Source organism: Pleurodeles waltl, chromosome 3_2 (assembly GCF_031143425.1).
Source record: "Pleurodeles waltl isolate 20211129_DDA chromosome 3_2, aPleWal1.hap1.20221129, whole genome shotgun sequence".
Taxonomy (NCBI): Eukaryota; Metazoa; Chordata; class Amphibia; order Caudata; family Salamandridae; genus Pleurodeles; species Pleurodeles waltl.
This window is the reverse complement of record NC_090441.1, coordinates 48322015-48334258: the sequence shown is the minus strand read 5'-3', so window position 1 is coordinate 48334258 and position 12244 is coordinate 48322015. Positions and strand designations below refer to the sequence as shown.

Sequence of the window (12244 nt, the reverse complement as noted above, 5' to 3'; positions counted from 1 at the left end):
ATTCCCTAGCCCAACCCAGAGGTGTGACTACCAATGGGCTATACTTCCCTGGAAAAACAGTTTGACAGGTTTTCCCTCTCCTTCCTGGGTGCCAACTACACCTGCCTAACTAATGGGGCTACCCCTCTTTCAAAGGTTCCCCGTTTGCCATTTAATGGCAGCTTCAGCTTTGAAGATTGCCTTTTAGGACAACATGTGTGTGGCTTACTACAGGGTGGGAGCCGTTGTCTCCTTTTCTGGGAGTCATTAGCACGTCTCCCCAGGAGGGCAGAAAGCTATCTCAATTTCAAGCCCATATGCAAACGTTAAGAACACAGGAGATTGAAGGCAACCAAATGGCAACTTTTAAAGGTTGTCCACTGGAACTTGTTTCATTTCTTTCTACTTCATACCCAAGATGGGTTCAATGTATCAAGTTGTTTGGTACCCTGGAGTACCAACTTTGTTCGCACCGTTTGTAGTTAGCACAGTCTTTCCACAATAAAAGCAATGGTTTCATGTTTTTACATTAGAACATATGTAGTTCATATTTTGCCCATGAAATATGCTTCACCCTGCCTTAGGGCTTGGTAGGCATGCCATTGTGGCGACTCACACATTTCATGGCGACAGTTGACCTTGCCATGGCTTTTAAATAGCAAAGTTAAGCTAGCAGTTTGTAGCTGCCTTTCCAGTCTGCAGTGATGTACTGGGAGATTTATCATACTCTTGTCACATCCAGGGTGACACAATCAGTGCTGTAATCCCTGGGGATGTAGCATAAGGGGCCTGGGTACCACAAACTAGGGACATGTACGTAAGTTAGCCTATGCCAATTGGGTATAGTCAATATAATATGCACATTTTGGGGTCAGGACACTGGCACTAAGGTTTTGGTTAGCAGTCATCGGTGCACTCGGAGTTGAAAAACCAGCAGCATCAGTCGAAAAACCTGAGGATGACCATGCAAAATGAGGCATTTGCTTGCATCTCCAGTTCATGGTGTTGCTATATAGCTGCGTATGATGAGGACACTGCTGAGGTCTCAGACCTGACCCTCACTCAGCAGTGCAGGGATGCTCCAGCATTGATTTGGCCACTGAGCCCCTTAACCATCTCTCTCCTTCGAAGCAGTGACTTCCACCTGGAAAGGGCACCTCTAGCTTTTCCTTATCGGCATTTGTTCATCTCTTTTCATCAAAGCAGGGTTCAGACATTCCTTCCTGGCAGACGTGTTGCTTTCCCTGGCTACTGGACAAGAGAAGTTTTTCAAAACCACCCTAACTGTGGCCCTATATGGATTCTCCCACTCTCCACTGGTGTGTGGAATCCCATGCTTCTTTTCATTAAACCTTTGGACTCCTGGTAATTTCTGACTCCTTTTTATATGCAACTTGCAGACCGGCTAGTCCAGTTCTGATAGATCAGTATTTCTGTTATTTTGAAACAGACTTCTCCAGCCCTTGTTCTTGTCCAAAGTGTAAGCCTGATGGTGGAGTGGAGTAGGGTGTTTACAGGCAGGGGAAAGTTACAAGAAGTCCTTCAGAGGGACCAACTGTCCCCTCTTCTAAACACTCTTCAGTCTGACTAATTACTCTGCCTTCTGGAATGACTGAGATGTGTTCTTCTGCTGTCTGGGCTCTCACCAACCCTTCACGTAAGTTGCCATTGCTATTATGCTAAATGGAAGCAGTGTGACCATGATCATAAACACCACACACATTCCATACACATCTTCCACAAGCAAGACACACATGCAGCCTCCGTGCTTGCCAGGGATCAGCGAAGGTCCAGATTGTAGGATATTGGCAGACAATTTAAAACTTTGGAGATACCCGCATCCCTGCTCACTAGAAGGCAACAGGGTAAAGCCTGCCTTGCTGACAAAAATCTGCATCTCTGACACCACTGTTTGAGCACTAAAGCATGGTGATACATGAGTATTTACCGTGGCAAAAGGTGGTTGCACTTGGTATGCCCCTCAGACGCCCACTGTGTGTCTCACTCCAAGTTGCCAAATGCCTTTGTGTATGTGCTTGATTGTCACGAGTGCTGAGGTAGGAGTCACAAATACTTCAGCTTACTAAGGTAAACTTGAAACAGTTGCATACTCTCCCAAGCCGCTCAGGGGACCCTTCTGTGTCCAAACACCTTCTTCCAGTTTATCTTTTTTCAGGTTATGGATAAATGTGTTTTGGCAATCTGACAGTGATTGACAGAGTACTAACTCTTCTCTTTTGAGGTACTTGTGTATATGAGGATCCTCCCAGACATGTAGGAGCATACGTTTGTATCGCTAAAAATCTATGCATTGTTTTAACACTGTACTGTTAGTCAGGATTGTATAATCAAGACTGAGCACTTTTTTCCAGGAGGCCTCCAAAAGAAGTGAGCTGCAGAAGGGCAAAGAGCTACTTTGTCCCTAAGAGTGTGAAACTCTGTTTCTGTTCCAGGGGATCCTCATCAGTAGTCATAAGCACTGACTATTCCCGCCCACTTGTGAGGACCCCAAAGTACATATTAAAAATACATAGCATAAAAATGGTACTTATGATTTTTAGAAGTGTGTGTATTTGCATACACCTATACAGCTTATCTTAAAAGCAAAACATGCACAAGTTTAATGAACATCTCACCAGACTCCAGCATTTCTGTAAATCAGAAAAGAGAGAGCATAGAATGCAAACACAGCCTTTACAGGGAGTGCAGAATTATTAGGCAAATGAGTATTTTGACCACATCATCCTCTTTATGCATGTTGTCTTACTCCAAGCTGTATAGGCTCGAAAGCCTACTACCAATTAAGCATATTAGGTGATGTGCATCTCTGTAATGAGAAGGGGTGTGGTCTAATGACATCAACACCCTATATCAGGTGTGCATAATTATTAGGCAACTTCCTTTCCTTTGGCAAAATGGGTCAAAAGAAGGACTTGACAGGCTCAGAAAAGTCAAAAATAGTGAGATATCTTGCAGAGGGAGGCAGCACTCTTAAAATTGCAAAGCTTCTGAAGCGTGATCATCGAACAATCAAGCGTTTCATTCAAAATAGTCAACAGGGTCGCAAGAAGCGTGTGGAAAAACCAAGGCGCAAAATAACTGCCCATGAACTGAGAAAAGTCAAGCGTGCAGCTGCCACGATGCCACTTGCCACCAGTTTGGCCATATTTCAGAGCTGCAACATCACTGGAGTGCCCAAAAGCACAAGGTGTGCAATACTCAGAGACATGGCCAAGGTAAGAAAGGCTGAAAGACGACCACCACTGAACAAGACACACAAGCTGAAACGTCAAGACTGGGCCAAGAAATATCTCAAGACTGATTTTTCTAAGGTTTTATGGACTGATGAAATGAGAGTGAGTCTTGATGGGCCAGATGGATGGGCCCGTGGCTGGATTGGTAAAGGGCAGAGAGCTCCAGTCCGACTCAGACGCCAGCAAGGTGGAGGTGGAGTACTGGTTTGGGCTGGTATCATCAAAGATGAGCTTGTGGGGCCTTTTCGGGTTGAGGATGGAGTCAAGCTCAACTCCCAGTCCTACTGCCAGGGAAGACACCTTCTTCAAGCAGTGGTACAGAAAGAAGTCTGCATCCTTCAAGAAAAACATGATTTTCATGCAGGACAATGCTCCATCACACGCGTCCAAGTACTCCACAGCGTGGCTGGCAAGAAAGGGTATAGAAGAAGGAAATCTAATGACATGGCCTCCTTGTTCACCTGATCTGAACCCCATTGAGAACCTGTGGTCCATCATCAAATGTGAGATTTACAGGGAGGGAAAACAGTACACCTCTCTGAACAGTGTCTGGGAGGCTGTGGTTGCTGCTGCACGCAATGTTGATGGTGAACAGATCAAAACACTGACAGAATCCATGGATGGCAGGCTTTTGAGTGTCCTTGCAAAGAAAGGTGGCTATATTGGTCACTGATTTGTTTTTGTTTTGTTTTTGAATGTCAGAAATGTATATTTGTGAATGTTGAGATGTTATATTGGTTTCACTGGTAATAATAAATAATTGAAATGGGTATATATATTTTTTTGTTAAGTTGCCTAATAATTATGCACAGTGATAGTCACCTGCACACACAGATATCCCCCTAACATAGCTAAAACTAAAAACAAACTAAAAACTACTTCCAAAAATATTCAGCTTTGATATTAATGAGTTTTTTGGGTTCATTGAGAACATGGTTGTTGTTCAATAATAAAATTAATCCTCAAAAATACAACTTGCCTAATAATTCTGCACTCCCTGTAATGAGCGAAAACTGCAAGGAAATGCACAGGCATTGTTAGCCAATAGGCTATAATAAAAGCACAACAAGAGAAAACTGGCACCATGCCTTTAAGAACTCTAGGACCTCCTGTATTCTATCATGCCCCCAAAGGTGACAGTTAGGTCAGTTCTTTTTTCCAGCTCCTTCAGTGAGGATCCTAGAGTACTGAGCTCTACAGTTTTTTGACCATTATTTTAAAAATTCTCTTCGGAAGTAAAACATTTTCACTTCCTTTGACATTAAGTGCATTGCTTAACACTATATTTTTCTGAATGAGAAGTATTTTTTATCAGTCACATTATGCCATCCCTTAATGTGGCAAATTAATGGTGCAATCTGCTCCACACTCAGTGTGCATTGTTTGTCTTCCTTCTCATGTTCCGGAAACATGTTACCACTGTCAGAAGTTTTCTAAATGAATTCTGAAAGCCAGGGAGAAGATTAAATGCCATGCCTTTCGGGAGAGAGGAAAGGTAGGGACTTCAAGTGGCCTTGGGAAGCCTCAATCTTCCGTCAATGAGCCCTCCTCTTGAGATGAGAAAAATCAGCATCCAGAGGAAGATCAGCAAAACTACAAGAAAAACAACGATCCCCATCGCAGTCGACGGGTAGAAAATCGACTTCATGGGAAATACCTGTGTGTTTGCTGTTAGCGACAGGATCCCCATTGACGCCAAAAGGCATAACGTCGGAAAGTTCACTGTCGACATGTTTGCCAACAGACCTGTCAACCCAAAGACATTTGCTGTCCACTCATTTTGTGTCACACAGAACATAGTTGTTGTGACACCAACCTTCGCCATCGGCAGATCAACGGTGCACCGAAGATCAACTTCAAAGCATACATCAAAGTCGCCACATTCGACATCAAGGTTATCCCTGGGGTGACGTTGGCACAACATGTTCCGCCAGTAGAACTACCACAACAATGATGTTGAGACATTCGTTGGCGATGGGAACTATGCAGCATGCTGCCTTTCAAACAGAAAGATCTAGATTGACGTTGAGAGACAGAAGATCGATGTTGAAAAGCTGCTCTCACTCCTCAGGACTTGAAATTTTGCAGCATTCAGGCAGTCATGTCTCCCCAGTTGCGGAACAGTTTCCAGCCACTAACCTATCTCCACATGGGCTTGGAACCTTTAGAAAAAGTGGTGAACCTCATCAAGAGTCCAAGTCTGGACTATTCTCGAACACATTCACCATCTAGGGTCTCTCATCGAACATCTATATCAAAAGGTACTCCTCTGGGTACACTTTCTCCATATGTTCTTCCTCCAATACAGGCAAGATCTTCAAGAAGGTCCAAGAGTCCACAGAAACATAGATCACAGTGTAGGACTCCTCGAAGACGAAGGTTGAGATCTAGAACACCTCAGAGAAGCACATCTTCCAAATCTCAAGGAGAGCGTAGAACACCACCTTCATCAACCATATCTCGTTCATCGGTGACAGACTACTCTCCAACATTGTCGGACTCGCCTCCTGTGAGTTTCCCGAGTGGATGACCTCATTACATTCAGTGATGTTCTCATTAGAGGAGCGGTGAAGCTGAATATTGTCTCGTCAGCATCTGTCATATTTGAGACACTCCATCACAGCGCTGCAGCAAGACCTCCCCTTCCTCTGGTCCCAGGTTTATTGGAGCCTGCAGTGGTAATTTTTCTGATGTAGCTTCTCTACGGGCTGCGCCATGGTGTATACTTAAAAAATACAAGGCTCCTGACCAAGACCCACTTTTCTGATCCTCCACCAGATTCTGTGATCACCATGGCCACAAGAAAAACACATCTGGTGGCATTGTTATTGTCAACAGTTCCTCTGGATAAAGATCACAAACAAATGTATTTTAGGCAAAAAGATGTGCGGTACGTCTGTATCCTTTATGAAGGTGGCCAGCGCCTTCACACTGTTAAGAAGATATGACCGATCACTTTGGGATTCTGTCTAGGTTTACGGAAAAGTTGCCAAAAGAGGACAGACAAGAGTTTGAGGAAATCCTATATGAAGGCGGTCTGGTTGCAAACCGGGTGATTAGTGCAGCTGCAGGCACTTCTGACCTTGTGGCTCACGGTTACTCCCATGAGATTTGTTTCCAGCTGTCCTCATGGCTCAGACTTGCAGACCTAAAGCCTGATGCCCATCAGGGAATACTGAACCTGCCATTCACAGGGAATTCACTGTTCTGCACACATTGCAGATGATGAAATGGCCAGAATTAAATCTGAGCTAGATACACTCAAGATTTACGATCGGTGACCTTACCATCAGAGGGTTCAAACCCCTCCCTGGCTACCACAATAACAGCAAGCCAGATCACATTGCCATTTACACCTTCCATCTCGAGGAAAAAGAGCTTTTCATCCTTCAGCACCTGCAAAGCCATGAGCACTCATTTCCACCTTCTGCATTCCCCACACCTGTGGGGGGAGTATTGTCAAACACCTGTCTGAGTGGTGCAGGATAACAAAACAAGTGGGTTTTGAATATTGTCCAAATGGTAACTCACTCAAATTGCTGTACCATCAAAGAAAACAGTGTCATCAACAGCCATGTTGCAAAACGAGGTAAACAGTCAACTCCAAAGAGAAGCCATAGAAGAAGTCCCATTGTCTCGAAAAGGGCTGTTATTTCCTGGTAAGGATAAAAGGCACCAAATTGAGAATACAGACCCTTCTTAGACTTAGGACTTCTCAACAAGTTTATACGCAAGGAGAAGTTCAGGATGTTAGCCCTTCACCAGATCTACCTCCTACTCCATTGGGGGGGCCTGGATGTGTGCTATTGATCACCAATACGCCTACTTCCACATCCTGGTAATCAGTAAACTTCAGAAACGTCTCTGCTTCAAAGTAACATCCATGCACTTCCAGTACAAAGTACTGTCCTTCGGGCTCTAGTCAGCACCTCACATATTCTCGAAATGCATCGTAGTAGTTGCAGCATTCCTGCAGAGGAAGAAAATGGTTATCTACCCATATTTAGACTACTGGCTGATCAAAAGCTCCTCCCCAGCGCGTGCACAAGAGCATTATCAGATCTGCCACGATACCTTGCAAAACCTGGCCTACAAGTCAACTTAAATTCTACACAAATACCAACTCAAAAACTACACTACCTAGGAGTGACTCTGGACACACAAGAGTGTATCCTTCGGAGGAGAGGTAATCCTCAATCAACCCGAAACGCTCTCCTCCACACTCTTCGTCCATCGGCCAGGCAGATGGCTTCACTGCTGAGGTCGATGCCCTCTTACATATTCATTGTCCCCAATGCCGGATTACACATGAGGCTGCTGCAACAAGCTCTGGAAGATCAGTGGTCTCAGTATTTGAACCTCTGGGACGACACACTGGTCCTATCAAAAGATGCTAGACAGTCGCTCAAGTGGTGGATGAACAGTAAGTTCCTTCTGGTAGGACTCTTTTCACCAGTAACTTCCCTCTCAGATTTGTCAGGGATGCTTCCCTCCAGGGTTGGGAAGCTCACATGGGCTCTCTACAAATTCATGGCTTGTGGTCAGATAAGGAGCAGCTGTACAACATAAACATGCTGGAACTCAGAGCAGTCCGTCTAGCCCTGAAGTCCTTTTATCCATCCATAAATGCGAATTCTCTCCTCATACAAACAGACAACATGACCACAATTCATTATCTAAACAAACAAGGAGGAACTCACTCCCGTCCTCTATTGCTGGAAGCACAAGCCATCTGAAAGTGGCTACTGGCCAGAACCCTAACAATCTCTGCCATTCACCTGCCAGGGGCACAAAACACTCAAGCAGACACTCTAAATCACAACTTTGCAGAAGCTCATGACTGGCTTCTTATTTAGGAAATCACTCAAGACATCTTTTGGGAATGGGACAACCACAAATCGACCTGTTTGTGCATAAATACACCAGAAAATGCCCAGACTTTGCATCCAGGTTCTACCGACCAGGAACAAACGGGAATGCCCTTTTGATAGACTTTTGCAGGACATTTCTTTATGCCTTTCCACCCATTCCATTGATCCCAGCAGATTCAGACACTAAGACAGACACCCAAGGAGGCAAGAAATCTGTTTCAACAATAGTGATAGTTTGTGCTTGCTTTTGATTCATCCCAAGAGATGTGGGATGGGCGTGCTACTCTATTCAGTGCTTATGACTATCTGTGAGGATCCCCTGGAAGAGAAGGATAGGTTACCTACCTGTAATCCTAGTTCTCTTCCAGGGAAATCCTCATCAAAGTCATAAGCAATCCGTCCACCTCCCTGGACAAATCTTGCTTGCAGCAGTTTACACATGGCAGTTCTTTATAGCGCCCTAAAAAAGTACTGAACTGACTGTTACCTTTGGAGCATGCTGGGATACAGGAGGTCCTGAAGTTCTTAAAGGCATGATGCCAGTATTGTCTTATGCTTTTAATGCAGCCTATTGGCTAACAATGCTTTTGCATTTCCTTGCAGCTTTCTCTTCAATACAGGCTGTGTTTGCATTTTATGCTGTCTTGTTTCTGACTCAGATATTGCTTGTGTCTGGTGAGATGTTTGTTAAAGAAAAAATTACATGTAAATTGGGCACTTTTAGCTTTTAATATAGGCTGCATAGTTTTATGTAAATATGTGTGTATATATAAATATATATAGTTTTCTAAAATTCTAGGTACAATGTAATATATATGTGTGTGTGTGTGTGTATGTATGTATGTATGTATGTATGTATGTATATATATATATATATATATATATATATATATATATATATATTCCATAAGCACTGGAATATTCAGTGCTTATGACTTTGATGAGGATTCCCCTGGAAGAGAACGGATTCAGGTAAGTAACTTATCCTTATCAACTCTTGTCTCCCAGGCTGACTTGCAAGAAATCAAGATTTCTTGTACAAATGCAAGACGTCAGTTTTGTCTTCCCTCCATTCCTCGTTGCTGTCCTATCTCTGTCAAGGGGGATGAGAATGCCATTCTATTCTTGTGTTGGTTTTCTGTGATTATTTTCTAAGTCTCGCCTTTGAGGCAGCTTTAGCTGTCTTGCCAGATTGTTTTTGCAACCAAGACATGCATGATGTATATACATTTAGGAGTATTTTGGTCTGTAGGTCTCATCCAGTTGCATTTTGAAATGTAATTCACAGTTGCTTCTTCCCACCACAGCATGTGCACATTGTTCACATTAACTTAACAACAGCAATACCTTTCTCTTCATTTACAAAACTTAAAGTGTGCTTTTTAAGTGTATTTTTGTGTATTAGCTTTTAGAAAACCGCTTTTTATTTCCTGTCTACTTAATAAAGTTGCTGTTACGAAGTGTTTGTGACGTATCTGTCTGCAGTTTGAGCAGTTCATTGGGTGACCACTTTAAAAAAGTAAAAAAAAGTAATGATAAAATGCATAGCACAGATAAAAGGATTCTGTTTTTTTGCCAGTAAAACATCTCATAAGTGAATTTTTATTTAAAACGTGGCACTTCATTGCAGTCGTATGGTGGCCACAATGACGGGGCTGTCTGTTCTATTCCTTCGCTTTTGTGGTGTGTGTGCGATTTAAAAAAAAAAAAAAAAAAAACTATTGACCCCAGAATAGTAAGGCCAGATCCTTGTTTTGATGTATGTTAAGTTAGTTTAAAGATGAGGAAAAAATAGAGCACGGGTGTTGCCTACATATTCGCATAAATAATGTTTTTGTGGCAACATACAATATATATGACGTTGTCATTTCTGTTGGCCTAGTACTTTAGAGCTGAACTTACGTCCATGTTTTGTTAGATCAGCTTTGAAAGAGTCCAAAGAAAACAAGCTTTTCCTATTCATTCCAACTGGTTTGTACAGATTTATATAAAAGAAACCTCAACGTTTTGCAGGGGATTGACAAATCTTAACGATAAAAGAAAAGTAATTCTGGTTGTTTAAAGCCTTTCCCCATGTTTGTTGCTGTGTGAATTTGGAAGCGCTGTATGTAACTGTTTCCCTTAAATGTGTCAAGAAAAACGTACTTTGTCTTATCCAAGTGGCATATACATTATTGCAAGCTCTTCCAGGAGACGTAAACACCGGAAGCATTCTTTAAACTATTATTTACAATGTTTTGGGGTATATCTTACACCTGTGCTCTTATAGAGCAGATTCTTGAATTTGGCATAAAGTAAGCTTGCATGGCTGCACAGTAACCCTCCCTTTTTATTTGCCTTTGATTATTCTCTTAAGGTACGAATCTGGGGACCATGTAGCTGTATATCCGGCTAACGATACAACACTGGTAAACAAGTTGGGTGACATTCTGGGAGCAGACCTTGACACCGTCATATCCTTGAACAACTTGGATGGTGAGAGCTTTGCTGTAATGCTGACACTCAAATGTTGTGGGCAACTGTTTATTTTCAGTATTAACTTGTACTTGATTAACCTGTTTTAAGCCTAGTTGTACTTATTTATACAATTATCAGTACTGATATAGTGAACTGGGACAGCAAATTGTATTTGCTGCCTCTCCCTTCCAGAAATTGCAGAGCTCCCTAAAGTTTGGAACCCATCTGTTGTCCATGCCTGGACTAAACCCTGCTTACCTGTTCAGTGAATACTTCTTTGAAGCAAATGTTGTTTTCCTTATGTATTTGGATTTGTAGCACATAGTTTTACAAACTAATTGTCATCTATAGGCAAAGCATCAAATGGGCAAGATTACTAGAAGCTGTTAGTGTGGAAAGTACATCAGAGCCCATAGTGGTTGGCCATTTGTTAAAGCCTCAGTGGTGAGGTATCCCAGACCTTAGGGCCCATCATCATAATCAACTTTGGAGGGCACTTTCTAGTTTTCCAGATAATTGGTGGTAAGATGGTGATTACATTAAGAAAACACACTGGAGTTTAAACTCTGCAGGTGGTGAGTGCAGGGTTCACCACAGATTGAAAATATGATCCCATTCTTTGTTACGGCAAGTCAGGCTGACCACAGAATGTTGGACTAAGTGTGACTATTAAAGATGTCTATGTAGAAACCCTACTTAAAGGATAATTCCATAGATTATGAAGCAATGACCTGAAACAAAGTACTAAAGCATGGATAATTTTAAGTATTAGGAGCAGAGCTTGAATAAGCCGGCATAGTTTTAAAATGAATTCCTGGACCATTACGGTAATGGGGGCATTCAGATTGAGAGCTGTGTCCTACAATGACCTAATTGTAGCTCTGCTGCCAAGTCTTGTTTCACAAAGGAGGAACTTCGCTGTTTTTGTTGCATTCTAGCACCTTATGACTGTGGTTATATTTCTGTTTGAAGAAATAACACTAAATGAAAGCAAATGAAACTGTGTAAACAATTTGGTTAGGGAACATATTGAAGCCGCAGTGTGGCTAAATTTACCTTTGGCTATGAATTGTACATCACAGATTGCCGTGGCCTGGCTAATGGCACCAGTGTGGCTGTCGGAAGTGACACATGTATGAGTTTCGCTGGCTTCTTCTGTGCTGTTCAGTCCACCCTAATTGACGTGCCCTATAATGGCTTTTTTTTTTTTTTTTTGGTGAGACGTCAGATTACGCCCTTGAACATTTCAAGAATAGTAGGGCCACAGAGTGCTGCTATGGCCTATCTGTCACACCTTATCAGCAGCACCCATGGTTTCACTTTTTTCAAGACTTGCAATAGCACCAACAAGATCAGCCTACTTGGCAAATCCAACAGCCTTTTTGCAACTGAGGTGTGGTACCCACAGACCACTTGGACAATGGACAGAGTGCATCACAGTCTTCTGCTGCAGCCTCAAAACCTGTTAAGCATACCCTTCGAGGCACACAGCCACCATGTTGGAGGCAGGATCCATCATTTTAAGCCAGGGTGGCAGGCATCAACTTTGGAAAAGTGGGTCCTTTTCTTGTCACCCCTGCCACACCTTCCTCCAACCTCCTAATGCCTGATTGAGGACCACTTATCCCTCTTACAGCAGGAAGTGCAAACTTTGTAGGTCAAATGAGCCATAGTGAGGGTGTC

At 42.8% G+C, this 12244-nt stretch overlaps 1 protein-coding gene across 3 annotated transcripts in view; it reads left to right on the top strand.

The window, feature by feature from the left end:
- POR (cytochrome p450 oxidoreductase) overlaps positions 1 to 12244 on the top strand; it is a 374224-nt gene that overhangs the window by 256868 nt on the left and 105112 nt on the right. For all 3 annotated transcript variants that reach the window (XM_069226728.1, XM_069226727.1, XM_069226729.1), the window contains one exon: positions 10461 to 10579. In XM_069226728.1, the coding sequence (XP_069082829.1) occupies positions 10461 to 10579 (119 nt within the window). The remainder of the gene's footprint in view (positions 1 to 10460; positions 10580 to 12244) is intronic.